General features: G+C 44.3%; 1 protein-coding gene across 2 annotated transcripts in view; it reads left to right on the top strand.

The window, feature by feature from the left end:
- LOC117526951 (calpain-2 catalytic subunit-like) overlaps positions 1–22,786 on the top strand; it is an 81,556-nt gene that overhangs the window by 18,624 nt on the left and 40,146 nt on the right. Inside the window, exons 2-4 of one of the 2 annotated variants that reach the window (XM_034189077.1) lie at positions 502–746; positions 12,666–12,735; positions 20,146–20,264. In XM_034189077.1, the coding sequence (XP_034044968.1) occupies positions 510–746; positions 12,666–12,735; positions 20,146–20,264 (426 nt within the window). In that variant the 5' untranslated portion in view covers positions 502–509. Of the gene's footprint in view, positions 1–438; positions 747–12,665; positions 12,736–20,145; positions 20,265–22,786 lie in introns of those variants that run through there. The other variant, XM_034189076.1, reaches the window with a different exon arrangement.

Below are 22,786 nucleotides of genomic sequence, written 5' to 3'. Positions count from 1 at the left end.
TATTGTTGTTGTCTTCAGTGTTGTCATTGTTGTCGTCAGTTATTGTTGTTGTTGTTGTCTTCAGTGTTGTTATTGTTGTCGTCAGTTATTGTTATTGTTGTTGTCTTCAGTGTTGTTATTGTTGTCGTCAGTTATTGTTATTGTTGTCGTCAGTTATTGTTGTTGTTGTTGTCTTCAGTGTTGTTATTGTTGTCGTCAGTTATTGTTATTGTTGTTGTCTTCAGTGTTGTTATTGTTGTCGTCAGTTATTGTTGTTGTTGTTGTCTTCAGTGTTGTTATTGTTGTCGTCAGTTATTGTTATTGTTGTTGTCGTCAGTGTTGTTGTTGTTGTTTGTCGTCGTCAGCGTTGCTGTTTGAAGTTTCCGCTCCGGTCCCCGTGGGCGTGGCCGAGCGCCGCCTGGCTCCGCCCCTGTGCGCGTGTGTTTTGGGCGGAGGTTCTGAGAGAAAAAATCTGCTCAGAGTTTGAAGGAAACTTTTCTTGTGTCGCTTCGAACTTTCTTTTTGTCATCATGTCCGGCGTCGCGAGCACTGTGGCGAAGAAACGGGCCCTGGCTGCGGGCTTCGGAACCAACGCTAAGGCGGTTCCGTACCTGAACCAGAACTTTTCGGTTCTGCGGGCTCAGTGTCTGAGCTCCGGGCAGCTGTTCTGCGACCCGACTTTCCCGGCCGGATCGGAGTCTCTGGGCTTCAAAGAGCTGGGGAGGAACTCCTACAAGACCCGAGGAGTGACCTGGAAGAGGCCCACGGTGAGTTCTGGTTCTGGTTCTGGTTCTGGTTGGCAGGACGCCGCTGGTTTATTAGCAAACATGAAGTGACTCATTTTATCCCCACCCATGGAAAAAAACCACAGGAATTCCACAGGCAGTAACTCCGAGATAGTACTGCAAACATACTGTAGGGAGTACTGCAAACATACTGTAGGGAGTACTGCAAACATACTGTAGGGAGTACTGCAGATATACTGTAGGGAGTACTGCAAACATACTGTAGGGAGTACTGCAAACATACTGTAGGGAGTACTGCAAACATACTGTAGGGAGTACTGCAAACATACTGTAGGGAGTACTGCAGATATACTGTAGGGAGTACTGCAAACATACTGTAGGGAGTACTGCAAACATACTGTAGGGAGTACTGCAGATATACTGTAGGGAGTACTGCAACATACCTGTAGGGAGTACTGCAAACATACTGTAGGGAGTACTGCAAACATACTGTAGGGAGTACCTGCAAACATACTGTAGGGAGTACTGCAAACATACTGTAGGGAGTACCTGCAGATCATACTGTAGGGAGTACTGCAAACATACTGTAGGGAGTACTGCAAACATACTGTAGGGAGTACCGCAAACATACGTAGGGAGTACCTGCAACATACTTTAGGGAGTACTGCAAACATACTGTAGGTAAGTACTGCAAACATACTGTAGGGAGTACCGCAAACATACTGTAGGGAGTACCGCAAACATACTGTAGGGAGTACCGCAAATATACTGTAGGGAGTACTGCAAACATACTGTAGGGAGTACTGCAACATACTGTAGGGAGTACTGCAGAATACTGTAGGGAGTACTGCAAACATACTGTAGGGAGTACTGCAAACATACTGTAGGGAGTACTGCAAACATACTGTAGGGAGTACTGCAGATATACTGTAGGGAGTACTGCAAACATACTGTAGGGAGTACCGCAACATACTGTAGGGAGTACCGCAAACATACTGTAGGGAGTACTGCAAACATACTGTAGGGAGTACCTGCAAACATACTGTAGGGAGTACGCAAACATACTGTAGGGAGTACTGCAACCATACTGTAGGGAGTACTGCAAACATACTGTAGGGAGTACTGCAAACATACTGTAGGGAGTACCGCAACATACTGTAGGGAGTACTGCAACATACTGTAGGGAGTACCTGCAAACATACGTAGGGAGTACTGCAAACATACTGTAGGGAGTACGGCAAACATACTGTAGGGAGTACTGCAACATACTGTAGGGAGTACCTGCAAACTATACTGTAGGGAGTACTGCAACATACTGTAGGGAGTACTGCAAACATACTGTAGGGAGTACTGCAATATACTGTAGGAGTACCGCAGATACTAGTTAGGGAGTACTGCAGATATACTGTAGGGAGTACTGCAAATATACTGTAGGGAGTACTGCAAACATACTGTAGGGAGTACCGCAAACATACTGTAGGGAGTACTGCAGATATACTGTAGGGAGTGCTGCAGATATACTGTAGGGAGTACTGCAAACATACTGTAGGGAGTACCGCAAACATACTGTAGGGAGTACTGCAGATATACTGTAGGGAGTACTGCAAACATACTGTAGGGAGTACCGCAAACATACTGTAGGGAGTACCGCAAACATACTGTAGGGAGTACTGCAGATATACTGTAGGGAGTACTGCAAACATACTGTAGGGAGTACTGCAAACATACTGTAGGGGGTACTGCAAACATACTGTAGGGAGTACTGCAAACATACTGTAGGGAGTACCGCAAACATACTGTAGGGAGTACTGCAAACATACTGTAGGGAGTACTGCAAACATACTGTAGGGAGTACTGCAAACATACTGTAGGGAGTACTGCAAACATACTGTAGGGAGTACCGCAGATATACTGTAGGGAGTACTGCAGATATACTGTAGGGAGTACTGCAAACATACTGTAGGGAGTACTGCAAACATACTGTAGGGAGTACCGCAAACATACTGTAGGGAGTACCGCAGATATACTGTAGGGAGTACTGCAAACATACTGTAGGGAGTACTGCAAACATACTGTAGGGAGTACCGCAAACATACTGTAGGGAGTACTGCAGATATACTGTAGGGAGTACTGCAAACATACTGTAGGGAGTACTGCAAACATACTGTAGGGAGTACTGCAAACATACTGTAGGGAGTACCGCAAACATACTGTAGGGAGTACCGCAAACATACTGTAGGGAGTACTGCAAACATACTGTAGGGAGTACTGCAAACATACTGTAGGGAGTACTGCAAACATACTGTAGGGAGTACTGCAAACATACTGTAGGGAGTACCGCAGATATACTGTAGGGAGTACTGCAGATATACTGTAGGGAGTACTGCAAACATACTGTAGGGAGTACTGCAAACATACTGTAGGGAGTACCGCAAACATACTGTAGGGAGTACCGCAGATATACTGTAGGGAGTACTGCAAACATACTGTAGGGAGTACTGCAAACATACTGTAGGGAGTACCGCAAACATACTGTAGGGAGTACTGCAGATATACTGTAGGGAGTACTGCAAACATACTGTAGGGAGTACTGCAAACATACTGTAGGGAGTACTGCAAACATACTGTAGGGAGTACCGCAAACATACTGTAGGGAGTACTGCAGATATACTGTAGGGAGTACTGCAAACATACTGTAGGGAGTACCGCAAACATACTGTAGGGAGTACTGCAGATATACTGTAGGGAGTACTGCAGATATACTGTAGGGAGTACTGCAAACATACTGTAGGGAGTACTGCAGATATACTGTAGGGAGTACTGCAGATATACTGTAGGGAGTACTGCAAACATACTGTAGGGAGTACTGCAAACATACTGTAGGGAGTACTGCAAACATACTGTAGGGAGTACCGCAAACATACTGTAGGGAGTACTGCAAACATACTGTAGGGAGTACTGCAGATATACTGTAGGGAGTACTGCAAACATACTGTAGGGAGTACTGCAAACATACTGTAGGGAGTACCGCAAACATACTGTAGGGAGTACTGCAGATATACTGTAGGGAGTACTGCAAACATACTGTAGGGAGTACTGCAAACATACTGTAGGGAGTACCGCAAACATACTGTAGGGAGTACCGCAAACATACTGTAGGGAGTACTGCAGATATACTGTAGGGAGTACTGCAAACATACTGTAGGGAGTACTGCAAACATACTGTAGGGAGTACTGCAGATATACTGTAGGGAGTACTGCAGATATACTGTAGGGAGTACTGCAAACATACTGTAGGGAGTACTGCAAACATACTGTAGGGAGTACTGCAAACATACTGTAGGGAGTACCGCAAACATACTGTAGGGAGTACCGCAAACATACTGTAGGGAGTACTGCAAACATACTGTAGGGAGTACTGCAAACATACTGTAGGGAGTACTGCAAACATACTGTAGGGAGTACTGCAAACATACTGTAGGGAGTACCGCAGATATACTGTAGGGAGTACTGCAGATATACTGTAGGGAGTACTGCAAACATACTGTAGGGAGTACTGCAAACATACTGTAGGGAGTACCGCAAACATACTGTAGGGAGTACCGCAGATATACTGTAGGGAGTACTGCAAACATACTGTAGGGAGTACTGCAAACATACTGTAGGGAGTACCGCAAACATACTGTAGGGAGTACTGCAGATATACTGTAGGGAGTACTGCAAACATACTGTAGGGAGTACTGCAAACATACTGTAGGGAGTACTGCAAACATACTGTAGGGAGTACCGCAAACATACTGTAGGGAGTACTGCAGATATACTGTAGGGAGTACTGCAAACATACTGTAGGGAGTACCGCAAACATACTGTAGGGAGTACTGCAGATATACTGTAGGGAGTACTGCAGATATACTGTAGGGAGTACTGCAAACATACTGTAGGGAGTTACTGCAGATATACTGTAGGGAGTACTGCAGATATACTGTAGGGAGTACTGCAAACATACTGTAGGGAGTACTGCAAACATACTGTAGGGAGTACTGCAAACATACTGTAGGGAGTACCGCAAACATACTGTAGGGAGTACTGCAAACATACTGTAGGGAGTACTGCAGATATACTGTAGGGAGTACTGCAAACATACTGTAGGGAGTACTGCAAACATACTGTAGGGAGTACCGCAAACATACTGTAGGGAGTACTGCAGATATACTGTAGGGAGTACTGCAAACATACTGTAGGGAGTACTGCAAACATACTGTAGGGAGTACCGCAAACATACTGTAGGGAGTACCGCAAACATACTGTAGGGAGTACTGCAGATATACTGTAGGGAGTACTGCAAACATACTGTAGGGAGTACTGCAAACATACTGTAGGGAGTACTGCAGATATACTGTAGGGAGTACTGCAAACATACTGTAGGGAGTACTGCAAACATACTGTAGGGAGTACTGCAAACATACTGTAGGGAGTACTGCAGATATACTGTAGGGAGTACTGCAAACATACTGTAGGGAGTACTGCAAACATACTGTAGGGAGTACCGCAAACATACTGTAGGGAGTACTGCAGATATACTGTAGGGAGTACTGCAAACATACTGTAGGGAGTACCGCAAACATACTGTAGGGAGTACCGCAAACATACTGTAGGGAGTACTGCAGATATACTGTAGGGAGTACTGCAAACATACTGTAGGGAGTACCGCAAACATACTGTAGGGAGTACTGCAGATATACTGTAGGGAGTACTGCAAACATACTGTAGGGAGTACTGCAAACATACTGTAGGGAGTACCGCAAACATACTGTAGGGAGTACTGCAGATATACTGTAGGGAGTACCGCAAACATACTGTAGGGAGTACCGCAAACATACTGTAGGGAGTACCGCAAACATACTGTAGGGAGTACTGCAGATATACTGTAGGGAGTACTGCAGATATACTGTAGGGAGTCCTGCAAATATACTGTAGGGAGTACTGCAGATATACTGTAGGGAGTACTGCAAACATACTGTAGGGAGTACCGCAAACATACTGTAGGGAGTACTGCAGATATACTGTAGGGAGTGCTGCAGATATACTGTAGGGAGTACTGCAAACATACTGTAGGGAGTACCGCAAACATACTGTAGGGAGTACTGCAGATATACTGTAGGGAGTACTGCAAACATACTGTAGGGAGTACCGCAAACATACTGTAGGGAGTACCGCAAACATACTGTAGGGAGTACTGCAGATATACTGTAGGGAGTACTGCAAACATACTGTAGGGAGTACTGCAAACATACTGTAGGGAGTACCGCAAACATACTGTAGGGAGTACTGCAGATATACTGTAGGGACTACTGCAAACATACTGTAGGGAATACCGCAAACATACTGTAGGGAATACCGCAGATATACTGTAGGGAGTACTGCAGATATACTGTAGGGAGTACTGCAAACATACTGTAGGGAGTACTGCAAACATACTGTAGGGAGTACCGCAAACATACTGTAGGGAGTACCGCAAACATACTGTAGGGAGTACCGCAAACATACTGTAGGGAGTACTGCAAACATACTGTAGGGAGTACTGCAAACATACTGTAGGGAGTACTGCAAACATACGGTAGGGAATACCGCAAACATACTGTAGGGAGTACTGCACATATACTGTAGGGAGTACTGCAAACATACTGTAGGGAGTACTGCAGACATACTGTAGGGAGTACTGCAGATATACTGTAGGGAGTACTGTAAACATACTGTAGGGAGTACTGTAAACATACTGTAGGGAGTACTGTAAACATACTGTAGGGAATACCGCAAACATACTGTAGGGAGTACCGCAGATATACTGTAGGGAGTACTGCAAACATACTGTAGGGAGTACCGCATATATACTGTAGGGAGTACTGCAGACATACTGTAGGGAGTACCGCGGATATACTGTAGGGAGTACCGCAAACATACTGTAGGGAATACCGCAAACATACTGTAGGGAGTATCGCAGATATACTGTCTTGAATATTGCAGATATACTGTCTTGAATATTGCAAACATACTGTAGGGAGTACCGCAAACATACTGTAGGGAGTACTGCAGATATACTGTAGGGAGTACTGCAAACATACTGTAGGGAGTACTGCAAACATACTGTAGGGAGTACTGCAAACATACTGTAGGGAGTACTGCAGATATACTGTAGGGAGTACTGCAAACATACTGTAGGGAATACCGCAAACATACTGTAGGGAGTACTGCAGATATACTGTAGGGAGTACTGCAGACATACTGTAGGGAGTACTGCAGACATACTGTAGGGAGTACTGCAGATATACTGTAGGGAGTACCGTAAACATACTGTAGGGAATACCGCAAACATACTGTAGGGAGTACCGCAGATATACTGTAGGGAGTACTGCAAACATACTGTAGGGAGTACCGCAGATATACTGTAGGGAGTACCGCAGACATACTGTAGGGAGTACCGCAGATATACTGTAGGGAGTACCGCAAACACACTGTAGGGAATACCGCAAACATACTGTAGGGAGTATCGCAGATATACTGTCTTGAATATTGCAAACATACTGTAGGGAGTACTGCAAACATACTGTAGGGAGTACTGCAAACATACTGTAGAGAGTACCGCAGATATACTGTAGGGAGTACCGCAGATATACTGTAGGGAGTACCGCAGATATACTGTAGGGAGTACCTCAGATATACTGTAGGGAGTACCGCAGACATACTGTAGGGAGTACCGCAGACATACTGTAGGGAGTACCGCAGACATACTGTAGGGAGTACCGCAGACATACTGTAGGGAGTACCGCAAACATACTGTAGGGAGTATCGCAGATATACTGTCTTGAATATTGCAAACATACTGTAGGGAGTACTGCAAACATACTGTAGGGAGTACTGCAGATATACTGTAGGGAGTACTGCAAACATACTGTAGGGAATACCGCAAACATACTGTAGGGAATACCGCGGATATACTGTAGGGAATACTGCAGATATACTGTAGGGAGTACTGCAAACATACTGTAGGGAATACTGCAAACATACTGTAGGGAATACTGCAAACATACTGTAGGGAGTACTGCAAACATACTGTAGGGAATACTGCAAACATACTGTAGGGAGTACTGCAGACATACTGTAGGGAATACCGCAAACATACTGTAGGGAATACCGCAAACATACTGTAGGGAGTACTGCAAACATACTGTAGGGAATACTGTTTGGAGTACTCCTAACATACTGTAGGGAGTACTGCAAACATACTGTAGGGAGTACTGCAAACATACTGTAGGGAGTACTGCAGACATACTGTAGGGAGTACTGCAGACATACTGTAGGGAATACTGCAAACATACTGCAGTGAGTACTGTAAACATACTGTAGGGAGTACTGCAAACATACTGTAGGGAATACTACGAACATGCTGTAGGGAGTACTGCAAATATACTGTAGGGAGTACTGCAAATATACTGCAGGGAATACTATGAACATGCTGTAGGGAGTACTGTGACCATACTGTAGGGAGTACTGCAAACATACTGTGTGAAATACTCAGATGCAGTGTTAAAAATGCACCAGATACTGTAGAAAATACTACAAACATGCTATGTATAGGAAATATTCCAACAGTGCTGTTAAAAATGTGATTAAAATACTATATGTACTGTAGGAAACAGTTCAAATGTACTGTTAAAATACTACAAAGACACTGTAGAAAATACTATAAACGTACCATAGGAAATACTCCAGAGGTTCAGTTAAATGTATGACAAAGATACTATAGAAAATACTCCAAATGTACTGTGAAAATTCTACAAAGATATTATAGAAAATACTACAAACATATGTTTTTTTAAAATTCTACACAGGTACTGTAGAAAATGTGACCTAAATGCTATCTATGAAAAATACTACAATATTATAACATTGCCAAATGCTATAGAAAATACTACAATAATACATAAAATACTCCAGTGATACTTTAGGAAGTACAGCATCCACTCTACAGAAAATACTTGTACAAAGATGGTATAGAAAATACTACAAATATACCTCTGATTCTACAATAATACATAAAATACTACAATGACGCAAAAGAAAATACAACATCCATGGTATCCATGAAAATACTTGTACAAAGATGCTGTAGATAAATACTTTGTCCTTAGTACAGGACATACTGGAGCATAAATGGTAAATGGACTGTGCGCTTTTCCATCTGCATCAGACGCTCAAAGTGCTTTACAATAATGCCTCACATTCACCCCGATGTCAGGCTGCTGGCATAGAAGGTGCTCACTTACACACTGGGAGCAACTACGGGATTAAGGACCTTGCCCAAGGGCCCTTAGTGATTTTCCAGTCAGGCTGGGATTCGAACTGAGGATCTTCTGGTCTCAAGCCCAACGCTTAACCACTAGACCATCACCTCCCCTAAGTGCTACAGAAAAATACCCTATACCCGCAGTAAATACCAGGGCAAAGATTACTATCGAAAAATGCTGTACCCATAGTACAGGAAGTACTGTCTGAACGTACTATAGATAAACTCGCTGAGTTACTTGTCCTACGCATGGGTTAATGGAGAAGAATTTTAATTAGGGTGAGTATAATTTGATTCCCAAAAACAAGGACACTCAGCCCGGCAACAAGATACTCAAATGATACTCAAAGTTTACTCAGAGATGAAAATATGACATTTTCATTACTTTCTAAAAAAAAAACAAAAAACAGGACAGCCTGGACAGGACGTGAAAACAGACATGTCCTGGGAAAACAGGACCATTTGGTCCCCCTAGGTTTATCCGTGTCATTGTATATTTCATGTCCCTTTAGTTCAGGTGTAGTACGTTGTGTTGCATTGTGTGGATGTTGTCATCATTAATTTTCAGAGAACAATTTGTGTGAACAATTCATAAGACTCAAGTGACTGATGATAAAAGGTGACAGCGGGTTATATCACTGCAACGCTCTGACACACAGCAGGTACATTTAAACTTTAAAAACACGTGCCTTAACTGGCACGCGGCGCGCCGGCCCATTCAGATTATAAATAAAGTGCACGCTAGGCAGTCGCTACTACGTAGTAATTAAAGTGTGATTCATACTACCTGAGCTGAGTACCACGTGAACCGTGAAAATAAGGTCTCCAGTGAGCGGGTCGGGGTGTGTGTGTGTGTGTGTGTGTTTGTTTGCATATGTACACTTTCAACCTAAGGGACCCAGTGACCTCCCCCTTGGTGCTCCCAGTCACCATAACAAGTTTGGTGTCAATTGCTTCATTACTGTGGCTGTGCATAGCAAACACACACACACACACACTGTAGAACATGTTCCAGGTGATTACAGAGGTTGGTTTGATCATGTTTTGACCTTATCAGCTGGTTCTTTGAATGTTTTCTTGGCGATTACAAGTTCCGGCAGCCTTTTGTTTTATTTACCAAATACCGACCCATCACTGCCAGGAGACGCCACGTCTGTGTCCGGTCTGAGAGCATATGCTGGTTCTGCATACAACCACCACACTACCAAACCTCCTCAGGTCCTGGATGGCAACTACCAAGGCAGATAACCAGACCATCCCTCCTCTCCAACGTACCGTGCATCCAGAAAGTATTCATAGCGCTTCACTTTTCCCACATTTTGTTATGTTACAGCCTTGTTGTGTTTTTGCCCCTGTTTGTTTGTTTGTGAACAGCTTGGAACCCACAATTTTTCATATAATGTCATGAAATTTTTATTGAATATTCTTATCCTGATGGGCAAGAATTGATTCAGTTTTCAAGGTCAAAGTCAGGAAAAATCTTGGTACATTGGAAAAATCCCTATCCTTTAACATTAAATGAATTTCCAAAAATTGATAACTCTGTCAAAAAAGATGGAATGTATTTCATATTTGAGAGCGTTGTGTAGGATGGCATCCTTTATTGACTGACAAAGATTGATCTGGATCTGATCCAGATTACAGGTTTTGTGGCCATTTGGATTTAAGAGCCGTTTTTTTTTTTTTTAAGGATCAGGTGGGCTGTGATTCAAGCCAACTCGGATTTCAACGAAACATGGCTCAGAGATGGAACCTACCAAGAAACAAACGGTGACCTTGCTAAGGGTCATCAAAGTTCAAGACAAAAATAGGCAAAAACTGATATTTCATTAAATTCCCATCTTTCAAGTGGTGTAACATTCAGCACCATCAAGTCCCCGAGCTAGTTTAACTATCAGATGACTTATGGAGACAAACTCTTTCATCTTACATACATATTACTTTGGGGAATCGATGGTGCTGAATATAGGGGGCGCTCAAAGTCTGGTCATTTTGTGAAATTGGCTGTATTTAAAGGCCCATAACCCTCTGCACCATCAAGACCCCAACCAGATTTCAATGTTATCAACAAATATCTATATTTGTTGATAGGCCCTACTCTATCAAATGCAACTGAAAAAACATTGGGGTCTAGCCCACCATGAATGGTAAATAAATGACTGCATTTATATAGTGCTTTCCCATCTGTGTCAGACACTAAAAGCCCTTTACAATGATGCCTCACATTCACACAGACACACTCACACACCGATGTGAGGCTGCTGCCATACAAGGCGCCCACTACACACCGGCAGTAACTAGGGAATTAAGGACCTTGCCCAGGGGCCCTTAGTGATTTTCCAGTCAGGCTGGGATTTGAACCGAGGATCCTCTGGTCTCAAGCCCAACACCTTAACCACTAGACCATCACCTCCCCTAATACTGCCAAATACTTTGTTGATGCACCCTTGGCAGCAATTACAGCCTCAAGTCTTCTGGAACATGATGTTGCCACCACCATGCTTCACTGTAGGGATGGTGTCTGGTTTCCTCCAAACATGATGCCAAAGAGTTCAATCTTTGTCTCATCAGACCAGAGAATTTTGTTTCTCCTGGTCTGAGAGTCCTTCAGGTGTCTTTTGTCAAACTCCAGGTGGGCTGCCATGTGCCTTTTACTAAGGAGTGGCTTCTGTCTGGACACTCTACCACTCTACCATATCCTTCCCCAGATTTGTGCCTCCAGACAATCCTGTCTCTGAGGTCTACAGACAATTCCTTTGACTTCATGCTTGGTTTGCGCTCTGACTGTCAACTGTGGGACTTTATATGTAGACAGGTGTGTGTCTTTACAAATCATGTCCAACCAACTGAATTGACCCTGGGTGGACTCCAGTTAAGCTGTAGAAACATCTCAAGGATGATCAGTGGAAACAGGAGGCACCTGAGCTCAACTTAGAGCTTCATGGAGAAGACTGTGTATACTTATGTACATGTGACTTTTTAGTTTTTTATCTTTTAATAAATTTGAAAAAATCTCAAACTTTTTTTCATGTTGTCATTATGGGGTATTGTTGGTAGAATTTTGAGGGGAAAAAAATCATTTCATCCATTTTGGAATAAGGCTGTAACATAACAAAATATGGAACAAGTGAAGCACTGTTTAAACTTTCTGGATGCACCGTAACTGTCTCTGTGCTGCAGCCAGGTGAAAACAAGGCGTGTCTGTGGCCAGGTGAGACAGGGACGTGTCCTTGACCTTCTCCAGCTTTGTGTCCTGGATTGTGTCCAGAGAAACTCCCCACATGGACTAAACGTGGTGTCTGATGTTCCCTCACAGTGTCAGTCATCCTCGTCATCAGAGTCTCACTAAGTAACCGTTCATTGGACACAAAGTCATTCCAGCAAGACCCAAAGATCCTCCACAGAGACCTGGGACCAAAGACATCCAGTCCTTAGGTCACTAGTGCCTGCTACCTGTGATGTCACAGTTGTTGTTAACTTGTTGGAATCTGACTCTCGCTGTCTGTATGATGTTATAAACTATCTGTATTATACTTTTGTGTCTCAGTGCACATCGTCTCAGCTGGTGCTCTTAATGTTTTTCTGTCACCCTGCAGGAACTCGTGAAACAACCTGAGTTCATAGTGGGCGGAGCCACCAGGACTGACATCTGTCAGGGAGCTCTGGGTAAGGCAGCCTGTGTGCACGCATGTTTACATACGCGTTCTTGGGGTCAGAGGTCACACCTGACAGAAACTGAATAACTGACTCCTGCCTGCTGCGGTGAGGAGGTCTGATCTGCATTTGTGTGTCGGCTTGTTGCTATGGTGATACCCTCAGGATGGTGGCTGTCTGTGGGTGTGTCCCCTTTGATGATCAAAAGAGGTTTCACTCACTGTCACCATGGCAACGTAGTATGTCATTGCGCTCCTTTGATTTGCACAGAGCATGATGGGAGTTTTCACTTTAAATGAGAAAACATGATCTGTTTTGAATGTACTGAAAATTGAATGGGGCCCCAGAGTTTAGAGTTGGCTGGATTTTAAAGTGGCCCCAGCCTGAATGGGGACCCAGAATTTAGAGTTGGCTGGATTTTAAAGTGGCCCCGGCCTGAATGGGGCCCCAGAGTTTAGAGTTGGCTGGATTTTAAAGTGGCCCTGGCCTGAATGGGGCCCCAGAGTTTAGAGTTGGCTTGATTTTAAAGTGGCCCCGGCCTGAATGGGGACCCAGAGTTTAGAGTTGGCCGGATTTTAAAGTGGCCCCGGCCTGAATGGGGACCCAGAGTTTAGAATTGGCTGGATTTTAAAGTGGCCCCGGCCTGAATGGGGCCCCAGAGTTTAGAGTTGGCTTGATTTTAAAGTGGCCCCGGCCTGAATGGGGCCCCAGAGTTTAGAGTTGGCTTGATTTTAAAGTGGCCCCGGCCTGAATGGGGACCCAGAGTTTAGAGTTGGCTTGATTTTAAAGTGGCCCCGGCCTGAATGGGGACCCCGAGTTTAGATTTGGCTTGATTTTAAAGTGGCCCCGGCCTGAATGGGGACCCAGAGTTTAGAATTGGCTTGATTTTAAAGTGGCCCCGGCCTGAATGGGGACCCAGAGTTTAGAATTGGCTGGATTTTAAAGTGGCCCCGGCCTGAATGGGGACCCAGAGTTTAGAATTGGCTGGATTTTAAAGTGGCCCCGGCCTGAATGGGGCCCCAGAGTTTAGAGTTGGCTTGATTTTAAAGTGGCCCCGGCCTGAATGGGGACCCAGAGTTTAGAGTTGGCTTGATTTTAAAGTGGCCCCGGCCTGAATGGGGACCCAGAGTTTAGAGTTGGCTGGATTTTAAAGTGGCCCCGGCCTGAATGGGGCCCCAGAGTTTAGAGTTGGCTGGATTTTAAAGTGGCCCCAGCCTGAATGGGGACCCAGAATTTAGAGTTGGCTAGATTTTAAAGTGGCCCCGGCCTGAATGGGGCCCCAGAGTTTAGAGTTGGCTGGATTTTAAAGTGGCCCCGGCCTGAATGGGGCCCCAGAGTTTAGAGTTGGCTTGATTTTAAAGTGGCCCCGGCCTGAATGGGGACCCAGAGTTTAGAGTTGGCCGGATTTTAAAGTGGCCCCGGCCTGAATGGGGACCCAGAGTTTAGAATTGGCTGGATTTTAAAGTGGCCCCGGCCTGAATGGGGCCCCAGAGTTTAGAGTTGGCTTGATTTTAAAGTGGCCCCGGCCTGAATGGGGCCCCAGAGTTTAGAGTTGGCTTGATTTTAAAGTGGCCCCGGCCTGAATGGGGACCCAGAGTTTAGAGTTGGCTTGATTTTAAAGTGGCCCCGGCCTGAATGGGGACCCCGAGTTTAGATTTGGCTTGATTTTAAAGTGGCCCCGGCCTGAATGGGGACCCAGAGTTTAGAATTGGCTTGATTTTAAAGTGGCCCCGGCCTGAATGGGGACCCAGAGTTTAGAATTGGCTGGATTTTAAAGTGGCCCCGGCCTGAATGGGGACCCAGAGTTTAGAGTTGGCTGGATTTTAAAGTGGCCCCGGCCTGAATGGGGCCCCAGAGTTTAGAGTTGGCTTGATTTTAAAGTGGCCCCGGCCTGAATGGGGACCCAGAGTTTAGAGTTGGCTTGATTTTAAAGTGGCCCGGCCTGAATGGGGACCCAGAGTTTAGAGTTGGCTTGATTTTAAAGTGGCCCCGGCCTGAATGGGGACCCAGAGTTTAGAGTTGGCTTGATTTTAAAGTGGCCTCGGCCTGAATGGGGACCCAGAGTTTAGAGTTGGCTTGATTTTAAAGTGGCCCCGGCCTGAATGGGGACCCAGAGTTTAGAGTTGGCTTGATTTTAAAGTGGCCCCGGCCTGAATGGGGACCCAGAGTTTAGAATTGGCTTGATTTTAAAGTGGCCCCGGCCTGAATGGGGACCCAGAGTTTAGAGTTGGCTTGATTTTAAAGTGGCCCCGGCCTGAATGGGGACCCAGAGTTTAGAGTTGGCTGGATTTTAAAGTGGCCCTGGCCTGAATGGGGCCCCAGAGTTTAGTGTTGGCTGGACTTTCTAGTGCCCCTGTCTTTAAGGGGTCCCTGGCTCTTTCAGGTGCCTGAGAACATTTGATTTGTGGGCGGTCCCTGTCCTATTGGCTGTTGTTAATTCTTCACCCACTGACTGTAAATGCAACAAACCCATTTTGACTTTTATTTATCTTATATCTTGCCAACATCAGCTTGGCATGTTTTTAATCTTTTTTCTTTAAAATAGTTTAACTTCATAAAACCTCATTTTACTTCAGGCTTTCATCTTCTTGTTTCTTGTTGTCTTTGTGACATCACTGCTGGGGCCAGCTGTGGTGCTGATGCTGGTTAAGTCCACTCAGTCTTTCTTGGGTTGTGGAAAATCCGTTTATGAAGTGAAGTCGTCACACGGACCAACAGAAAGTCCAGTTCCTGTACAGTGCAGTACCACTTGTTTACCACGTGGTGACGTAACTGAGCAGCACGACTTACTCTGCTGTAAAACCGATGAGTGAATCTGGTTCAGAACGGGTTGTCTGTGAACCAAAGGCTGGGGCTTCATCCCGGCTGGTGACCAAGTGTCATTGAGCAACACATTGAACTCCAAACATGGTCAAACCTGGAGTTCACAACGATACAAATGCTAGCTAAAGCTGTAGAGGCCGCCTTATGATGGCGCCATCTTGATTACTGTGTGTTTGCACGTTCAGTTAGTGCAGATAGAGTCATTTCCTCGTTAATAACAGTAACTTGAATTACAACCCAAATCAGAACACGTTGGGGCAATATGCTCTAAAAAGCTCTAATTATCAGGTATTGATAGTTTGGTGGTAAATGGGTACTGAAGCAATATGATTGTTGTAGTACAGTCAGCCACCCGCTATCAGAGCCACACCCACTTATCATAATAATGCCTTCATCATCCGAATTCAGGCGATCTACACTGTTAGTCAGAGCTCGTGTGCCAACTTCACCGTAGGTATGAGTGATAACTTTGGGCCAGGTCACGTCAGTCTTGCTCAGGCTCCACCTCTTTACCCATTTATGGGTTGGGTGGAGTCAGGTGCTGCCAGCGTGGTGATATTTGTAGCCAGTCTTCTAAACATTGTCTGTCCTTTGGTGTTTTGATGGTGTTGCAACGCGCCGACACATCGGTCCCAAGTCTCCCGCAGGTCTTCAGTCGGTTGAGGTGGTTTCTGTCATCTTTTTTTTTCTTTTAAATAGTTTTTATAGGGTTTTCTTTTTTAAAGAAAATAAAAACAGAACATACGGACCCACTTCTAACAAACATTCAGAGCAGCTAGGACAGACAACGGCGCATTACGTCCAAAAGAAAACATACACCAATCAGATAAGAGAAAGTAACTCCAGTGATGATAGAGTTTGTTCTCTGATTCAGGGGAAGGTCACATTTCTTCTAATACTTCTAACATGTATCAACAGTGAGTCTTACTGAAAAGTCTCCATTATGTAAGTCTCCCTGATGACCTCTGTCCAGGCCAGAGATGATGGTGGATCCACACTCCAGTTATCAGCTTCTTTTTCCCAGCTATGTTGTATTCAGAGATTTCTGGATATCTGTTTCTTTGGAGCGTTTCCTTTACATGAATCGAGAAGGATCCTGTTTCCTCCTCCTCTAAAAGCCTGATGTTTTTAATCATAGTGGTATCTAAAAAAAAAAAAAGTCCTGTTTTTGCAAATTCTAGCTTTCCTGAAGTTGCTGTCTTTTTCTGATTTCAGAAAAAAATGTACTAAAAATTTTTAGTACATTTTTTTCTGAAACCTTCCAGTGTCCAGTCAGAGCCCCTGTGACCAGCGTGTGAAACGCTCGTCCATATTTGCAGGTAAAACATCTGTATTGTAGGAGGGTCGGCGCAAACGTAGGGAGCAGGTCTGTCTCTGCATGTCTTAATAAGAGCTTGGTCTCCAAGCAGCGAGTGGACGATGGTCTCTCAGTAGGACTCATCCGTCTTGTTCCATGATGGATCACACCAGCCAATCACAACTCAGGTCTCTGTCATCTTGATCGTCATCAGACCGAGCAGCGACCCCTCATGACCTCTACATGGGGGTGTTGCTGTCCTGGAAGAGACCACTCCCACCAGCGGGGAAGGTGATGAGTCCGGTGTGTACGTGGGCGGTACGCTGTTGTGGAAGCAGCGTGTTTTTTTTTTTTTTCTTTTTTTTTTTATGCCCTAAACCTGAATGAGGTCATAATCAGTGTTCCGGTCTGATGATTCAGCTGCGGCCGTTCAGATCGGCTCTGCATCGATTCTCCTGTGAGGGGTGGAGTGGACCCAAAGCAGAACGGACCCTGTGACTGTGGCAGTCCACAGAGTCCCCACAGAGCGCTGAGTGCCAACTCGAAGAGAAACGGACACGAACGCCAAACGGCGGCTTGAAGGTGGCGCAGAGAGACGTGGACAGACAGCTGTGTGTCCTGACACGTGTTTGTGTGGGTGTGGCTTATTGGAGGCTGACAGTGATTGACAGCTGGAGTTGCTCCTGTTTCTAGGACTCTGTCCCCACGGCCTCATAACCACATTCAGACAGACTGCAGCTGTGGCATTGTGGGATGTGGAAACAACGAGGAGTCGGGTGGAGCTTTTGGTTCTGATATTGTGTCTGATTCATGTTTCCGCTGCAGCGCTCTGACCCTAAAGGCTGAATGCAGGCAGAGAGGATCTGGGGTATGTGCGGCGTGTTTCAGGCTCAGAGTAACAGGGGAGACATTTTCTCGGCTTGTTTACAGAAGAACATTCTCACGGCTCATAACTCAGAGCAGCTGAGCTCTGATTGGCTGCAGCAGTAAACATGTAAGAACAAGAAGCAGCACGCTGGTTACTGTCAGCTGGATTAACAGGAGACACACGCCGCGTGCGTGTGGTGACTCAGACTGCTGTGGCCCCGCCCCCTCTGTTGTGTCTCACACATCCTGCTCAGTGTGTCGCTCTGGTTGGACCGACAACACCCAGAATGTTTGTCCCACATTGATCTGTTTAAGTGCCGCTTCTTGTTCTGACTTTAACACCAAGTTAACACCCAACTCTTTCATCTCCAACTGTAAACGGTCATCAGAACATTCCGATCGGATCGTTCTGAACTCTTCAGCATCAAACTCCATCGTGTCAGTGTTTACAATGTGCTGAACAATAACAGGTGAAGTTGGTCATAAACTTTAACATTTATTACGGCCACTCTTAAAACTTCAGTTATCTTCATAATTTTATTAGTAAATTGTAGAAGTGATTTAGATGAGATACGAGGTCTGTCCATAAAGTATAGGTCCTTTTTATTTTTTTCAAAAACTATATGGATTTCATTCATATGTTTTTACGTCAGACAAGCTTGAACCCTCGTGCGCATGCGTGAGTTTTTACACGCCTGTCGGTGACGTCATTCGCCTGTGAGCACTCCTTGTGGGAGGAGTCGTCCAGCCCCTCGTCAGAATTCCTTTGTCTGAGAAGTTGCTGAGAGACTGGCGCTTTGTTTGATCAGAATTTTTTCTAAACCTGTGAGACACATCGAAGTGGACACGGTTCGAAAAATTAAGCTGGTTTTCAGTGAAAATTTTAACAGCTGATGAGAGATTTTGAGGTGATTCTTTCGCTTTAAGGACTTTTCACGGTGCGAGACGTCGCGCAGCGCTCTCAGGCAGCGTCGTCAGCCTGTTCAAGCTGAAAACCTCCACATTTCAGGCTCTATTGATCCAGGACGTCGTGAGAGAACAGAGAAGTTTCAGAAGAAGTCGGTTTCAGCATTTTATCCGGATATTCCACTGTTAAAGGAGATTTTTTTTAATGAAAGACGTGCGGGCGGATTGCAGCGTCGGCTCGCAGCCGCCGCGACGCTCCACCACAGAAAAACACCTCTGTTGGAAGCCTTAAGGACAAGTTGGAACATCTCCAGCTGATAAACAATTTCTCATATACTCACTCCACTGAAAGCCATCAAAAGCCGTCTGGATTTTACAAATGGTTATCAACACGGAGGTGTTTTTCCTGTGCCGCCGCACCGCGTTGGCTGCGTCCCGACGCGCGGACCCGTCCGCACGTCTTTCATTAAAAAAATCTCCTTTAACAGTGGAATATCCGGATAAAATGCTGAAACCGACTTCTTCTGAAACTTCTCTGTTCTCTCACGACGTCCTGGATCAATAGAGCCTGAAATGTGGAGGTTTTCAGCTTGAAACAGGCTGATGTCGCCGCCTGAGAGCGCTGCACGACGTCTTGCACCGTGGGAAGTCCTTAAAGTGACAGAATCACCTCAAAATCTCTCATCAGCCGTTAAAATTTTCACTGAAAACCAACTTAATTTTTCGAACCGTGTCCACTTCGATGTGTCTCACAGGTTTAGAAAAAATTTTGATCAAACAAAGCGCCAGTCTCTCAGCAACTTCTCAGACAAAGGAATTCTGACGAGGGGCTGGAAGACTCCTCCCACAAGGAGTGCTCACAGGCGAATGACGTCACCGACAGGCGTGGAAAAACTCACGCATGCGCACGAGGGTTCAAGCATGTCTGACGTAAAAACATATGAATGAAATCCATATAGTTTTTGAAAAAAATAAAAAGGACCTATACTTTACGGACAGCCCTCGTATACTCAATATCTCACAGGAATATATCACAAGTATTGGAACTATGTTTTGCGCAGGAATTCATCAAGCACGTGGGCTGCGGGCGCGTACTGACACAGAATCCCCAGAAACTGGACAGTTGTTCGGTCAAAACAAGAGCGTCCACTGCCTGAGCTCGTGGCGCACGTGAGAGTGTGAGTCACACGCTCAACATTTCCACTATGGATCACTTCCAGCTGTCACCATGGAGATCATGTCCTGTTAGAACCCAAGACCTGTGTGTGTGTGTGTGTGTGTGTGTGTGTGTGTGTGTGTGTGTGTGTGTGTGTGTGTGTGTGTGTGTGTGTGTGTGTGTGTGTGTGTGTGTGTGAGAGAGAAGTAATACTCTTTAAAGCAGCAGGTGGCAGTAGGGAGAAAGTTCTTGTATAAAGAGACATTTTAACTTTGTCTTCAAGAACATCAATCCTTGTGCTTTTTTTAAACCTGAAATTTTTTTCACCCAAAAATAAAAATAAATAAATAAATAAAGACGAAACTTTGTGCAGGTGACTGCTGGCTGTTGGCCGCCATCGCATCACTGACACTGAACGAGTATGTGATGGCCCGAGTCGTTCCGACGGACCAGGGCTTTGGTGATGACTACGCTGGGATTTTTCACTTTCAGGTGAGATGTGGCGGTGGCGCTGGTGTGTGTGTGTGTGTGTGTGTGTGTGACCTCAAAAACACTCCAGTGGAGCTGACTGACACTACACTAGTCTGTGTTTGCTCGCTCCGCAGAGCAAACACAGCAGTGCGTTTCAAACGAGTATCAACGCTTCACGCCAGCTCCCAGTCAGGAAGTCTGTCTCCTCTGGACCCTGAAGGTGACATCAAACGATGAGAGCTGAGTAAACTGATCAGTAAAGCCTCAGTCACACTGTGACCTCTGTCCGTTAGCACTCCCACTCCACCAGAGACGGTTTCCACACACACTGTACAACTAAACCTGTCAGATCTATGTTTTTTTTTTTTTTTTTTTATCTCCACATGTGGGGTCTCTCAGGTTTTGGAAACCTACAATTAATTTGTAAATCCTGCGGTCAACAGCACTGTGATATAACCGGGCGCCAGTAGATGGCAGTGTTTTATGCATTTTGACACCGGTTATATCACACAGCCTGAATCACAATTTAACAGACTTTTTGGCTTTGCAAATGCTTTTTTTACACAAATGAAAAAATGACATATTTTACAAAAGCACATTTATTTGTAAACACCAACACACGTTACATTGATTCACTTGTTAGTTTTTAAATAGAATGAATTAGTCAACCAATCAGTATGAGCGGAGGCTAAGTTTACCCATAATGCCTTTGGGCACGTCTGTGTTAATGTTCAGATCTTCAGAATAAGGAGTGCATTATTTTAAAATTAACATATATGTGTTATATATCCACTTTGTACATTTTAAGAGTTTACATTAATGTAGTTATTCTATCCAGAATAATTTGATTTATAAATCAAAACCATAAGTCAAACCTGCTTCTCATTTCAAGACCTCTGCAGAACAAGGTGAGATTTTCACACTCTGAAGTGATTGAATGCTCCCAGCCTGGTGATATTGGGACTTGGGAATTCAAACTTTTCAAATTGAAAATTATGCAGCGGAAATGTGTTAAAAAAAAAAAAGCCTGGAATCTCTCACATTTTAAATTGTCTTTTTGTACATTCTTTTTTCTTTCAAATAAGTTTATTGCACATTTGTACCATACAGTGTGTCAATGAAACACAAACATTTTAAATAAATAAGTTTAACTAATCAACAATTCACCACAGAATCCGACCAGAAACAGAACTAAAAGATTTTCATTTTTGTCTTTGGGCTTCTGGACACAAGGTCTGATAGGACCCCAAGTGGAAGCGCTGCATGCGGTGATAGTTCTCAACAGCACCGCTATACTAAAAATTTCTAATCAGAGCATCAGTTTGTCAAAACATCAGTATTTACTGCTTTTTATACAGAAATAACATTATTATTGTGCAGACTTGAGTTTAGCCTTTTGGCCCGGCCCTCCACAATATTTTCTGTTTGTCATTTGGCCCTTTGCAAAAACTGATTGGCCTCCCTTGATCTATGGTATCAAATGCTTTCTGTAAGTCGGAAAAAAAACCCTACTCTATTGTAATTTCTCCCGGCTCTTTTTGTAATTTACTGCCCCTTACCAAGAACCAAACCATTATTTTCCTCATTTTGAGTTTATTAAAGGTCACGTTAGCAACCAGGCCTGGGACCCTCATGGACAGTGTCCATCATTTGAAAGGTCATACAACACTTTCTATCCAATGTGGGCATTTATAGTGGATGTGGTTTATTCTCACATTTCTAATGTTACTGACTCTGACCAATGGGGGGAGCTCTTCCTGTGTCTGAAACTTGCACAAGGGTGATGAAAGTGAAACTTAACTCTAAACCACATTTCAGAAGCAAATACTTGATCACTAACATAAAATAAGGAATTGGCACAGATATTATCTAACAGTATATTGCTTGTCTTCAGTTGCATTTATAATATGTTCCACAAAATCAGTTACTGCCAGTGAAGTAGTATGATTTTTTTTTTCTAAATCCATATTGCTGCTTATTTAGTATATGATATTTAGATGTAAAATCATTTAACATTTTTGTAAATACCTTTTCCAGAATTTTTGAAACTTGAGGTAGCAGTGATATTGGCCTGTAGTTTGAAAAAAAAAAATGTGTTTATCACCAGATTTAAACAGTGGTATCACTTTAGCTATTTTCATTTAGGAGGGAAATCTCCCAGTCGTTAATGACAAGTCACCGATATAAATTAAAGGTTTAATGACACAATCAATTAGAGCAGAGATCGATCACTAATGATTAAATGCAGAGTGGTGCATACAGAGCAAAAAGAGAAAGAAACAGTGCATCATGGGAACCCCCCAGCAGTCTAAGTCTATAGCAGCATAACTAAGGGATGGTTCAGGGTCACCTGATCCAGCCCTAACTATAAGCTTTAGCAAAAAGGAAAGTTTTAAGCCTAATCTTAAAAGTAGAGAGGGTGTCTGTCTCCCTGATCTGAATTGGGAGCTGGTTCCACAGGAGAGGAGCCTGAAAGCTGAAGGCTCTGCCTCCCATTCTACTCTTAAAAACCCTAGGAACTACAAGTAAGCCTGCAGTCTGAG

Source organism: Thalassophryne amazonica, chromosome 15, assembly GCF_902500255.1.
Source record: "Thalassophryne amazonica chromosome 15, fThaAma1.1, whole genome shotgun sequence".
Lineage (NCBI taxonomy): Eukaryota > Metazoa > Chordata > Actinopteri > Batrachoidiformes > Batrachoididae > Thalassophryne > Thalassophryne amazonica.
The sequence above is the reverse complement of the archived record's forward strand: the minus strand, read 5'-3'. Positions and strand labels throughout refer to the sequence as shown.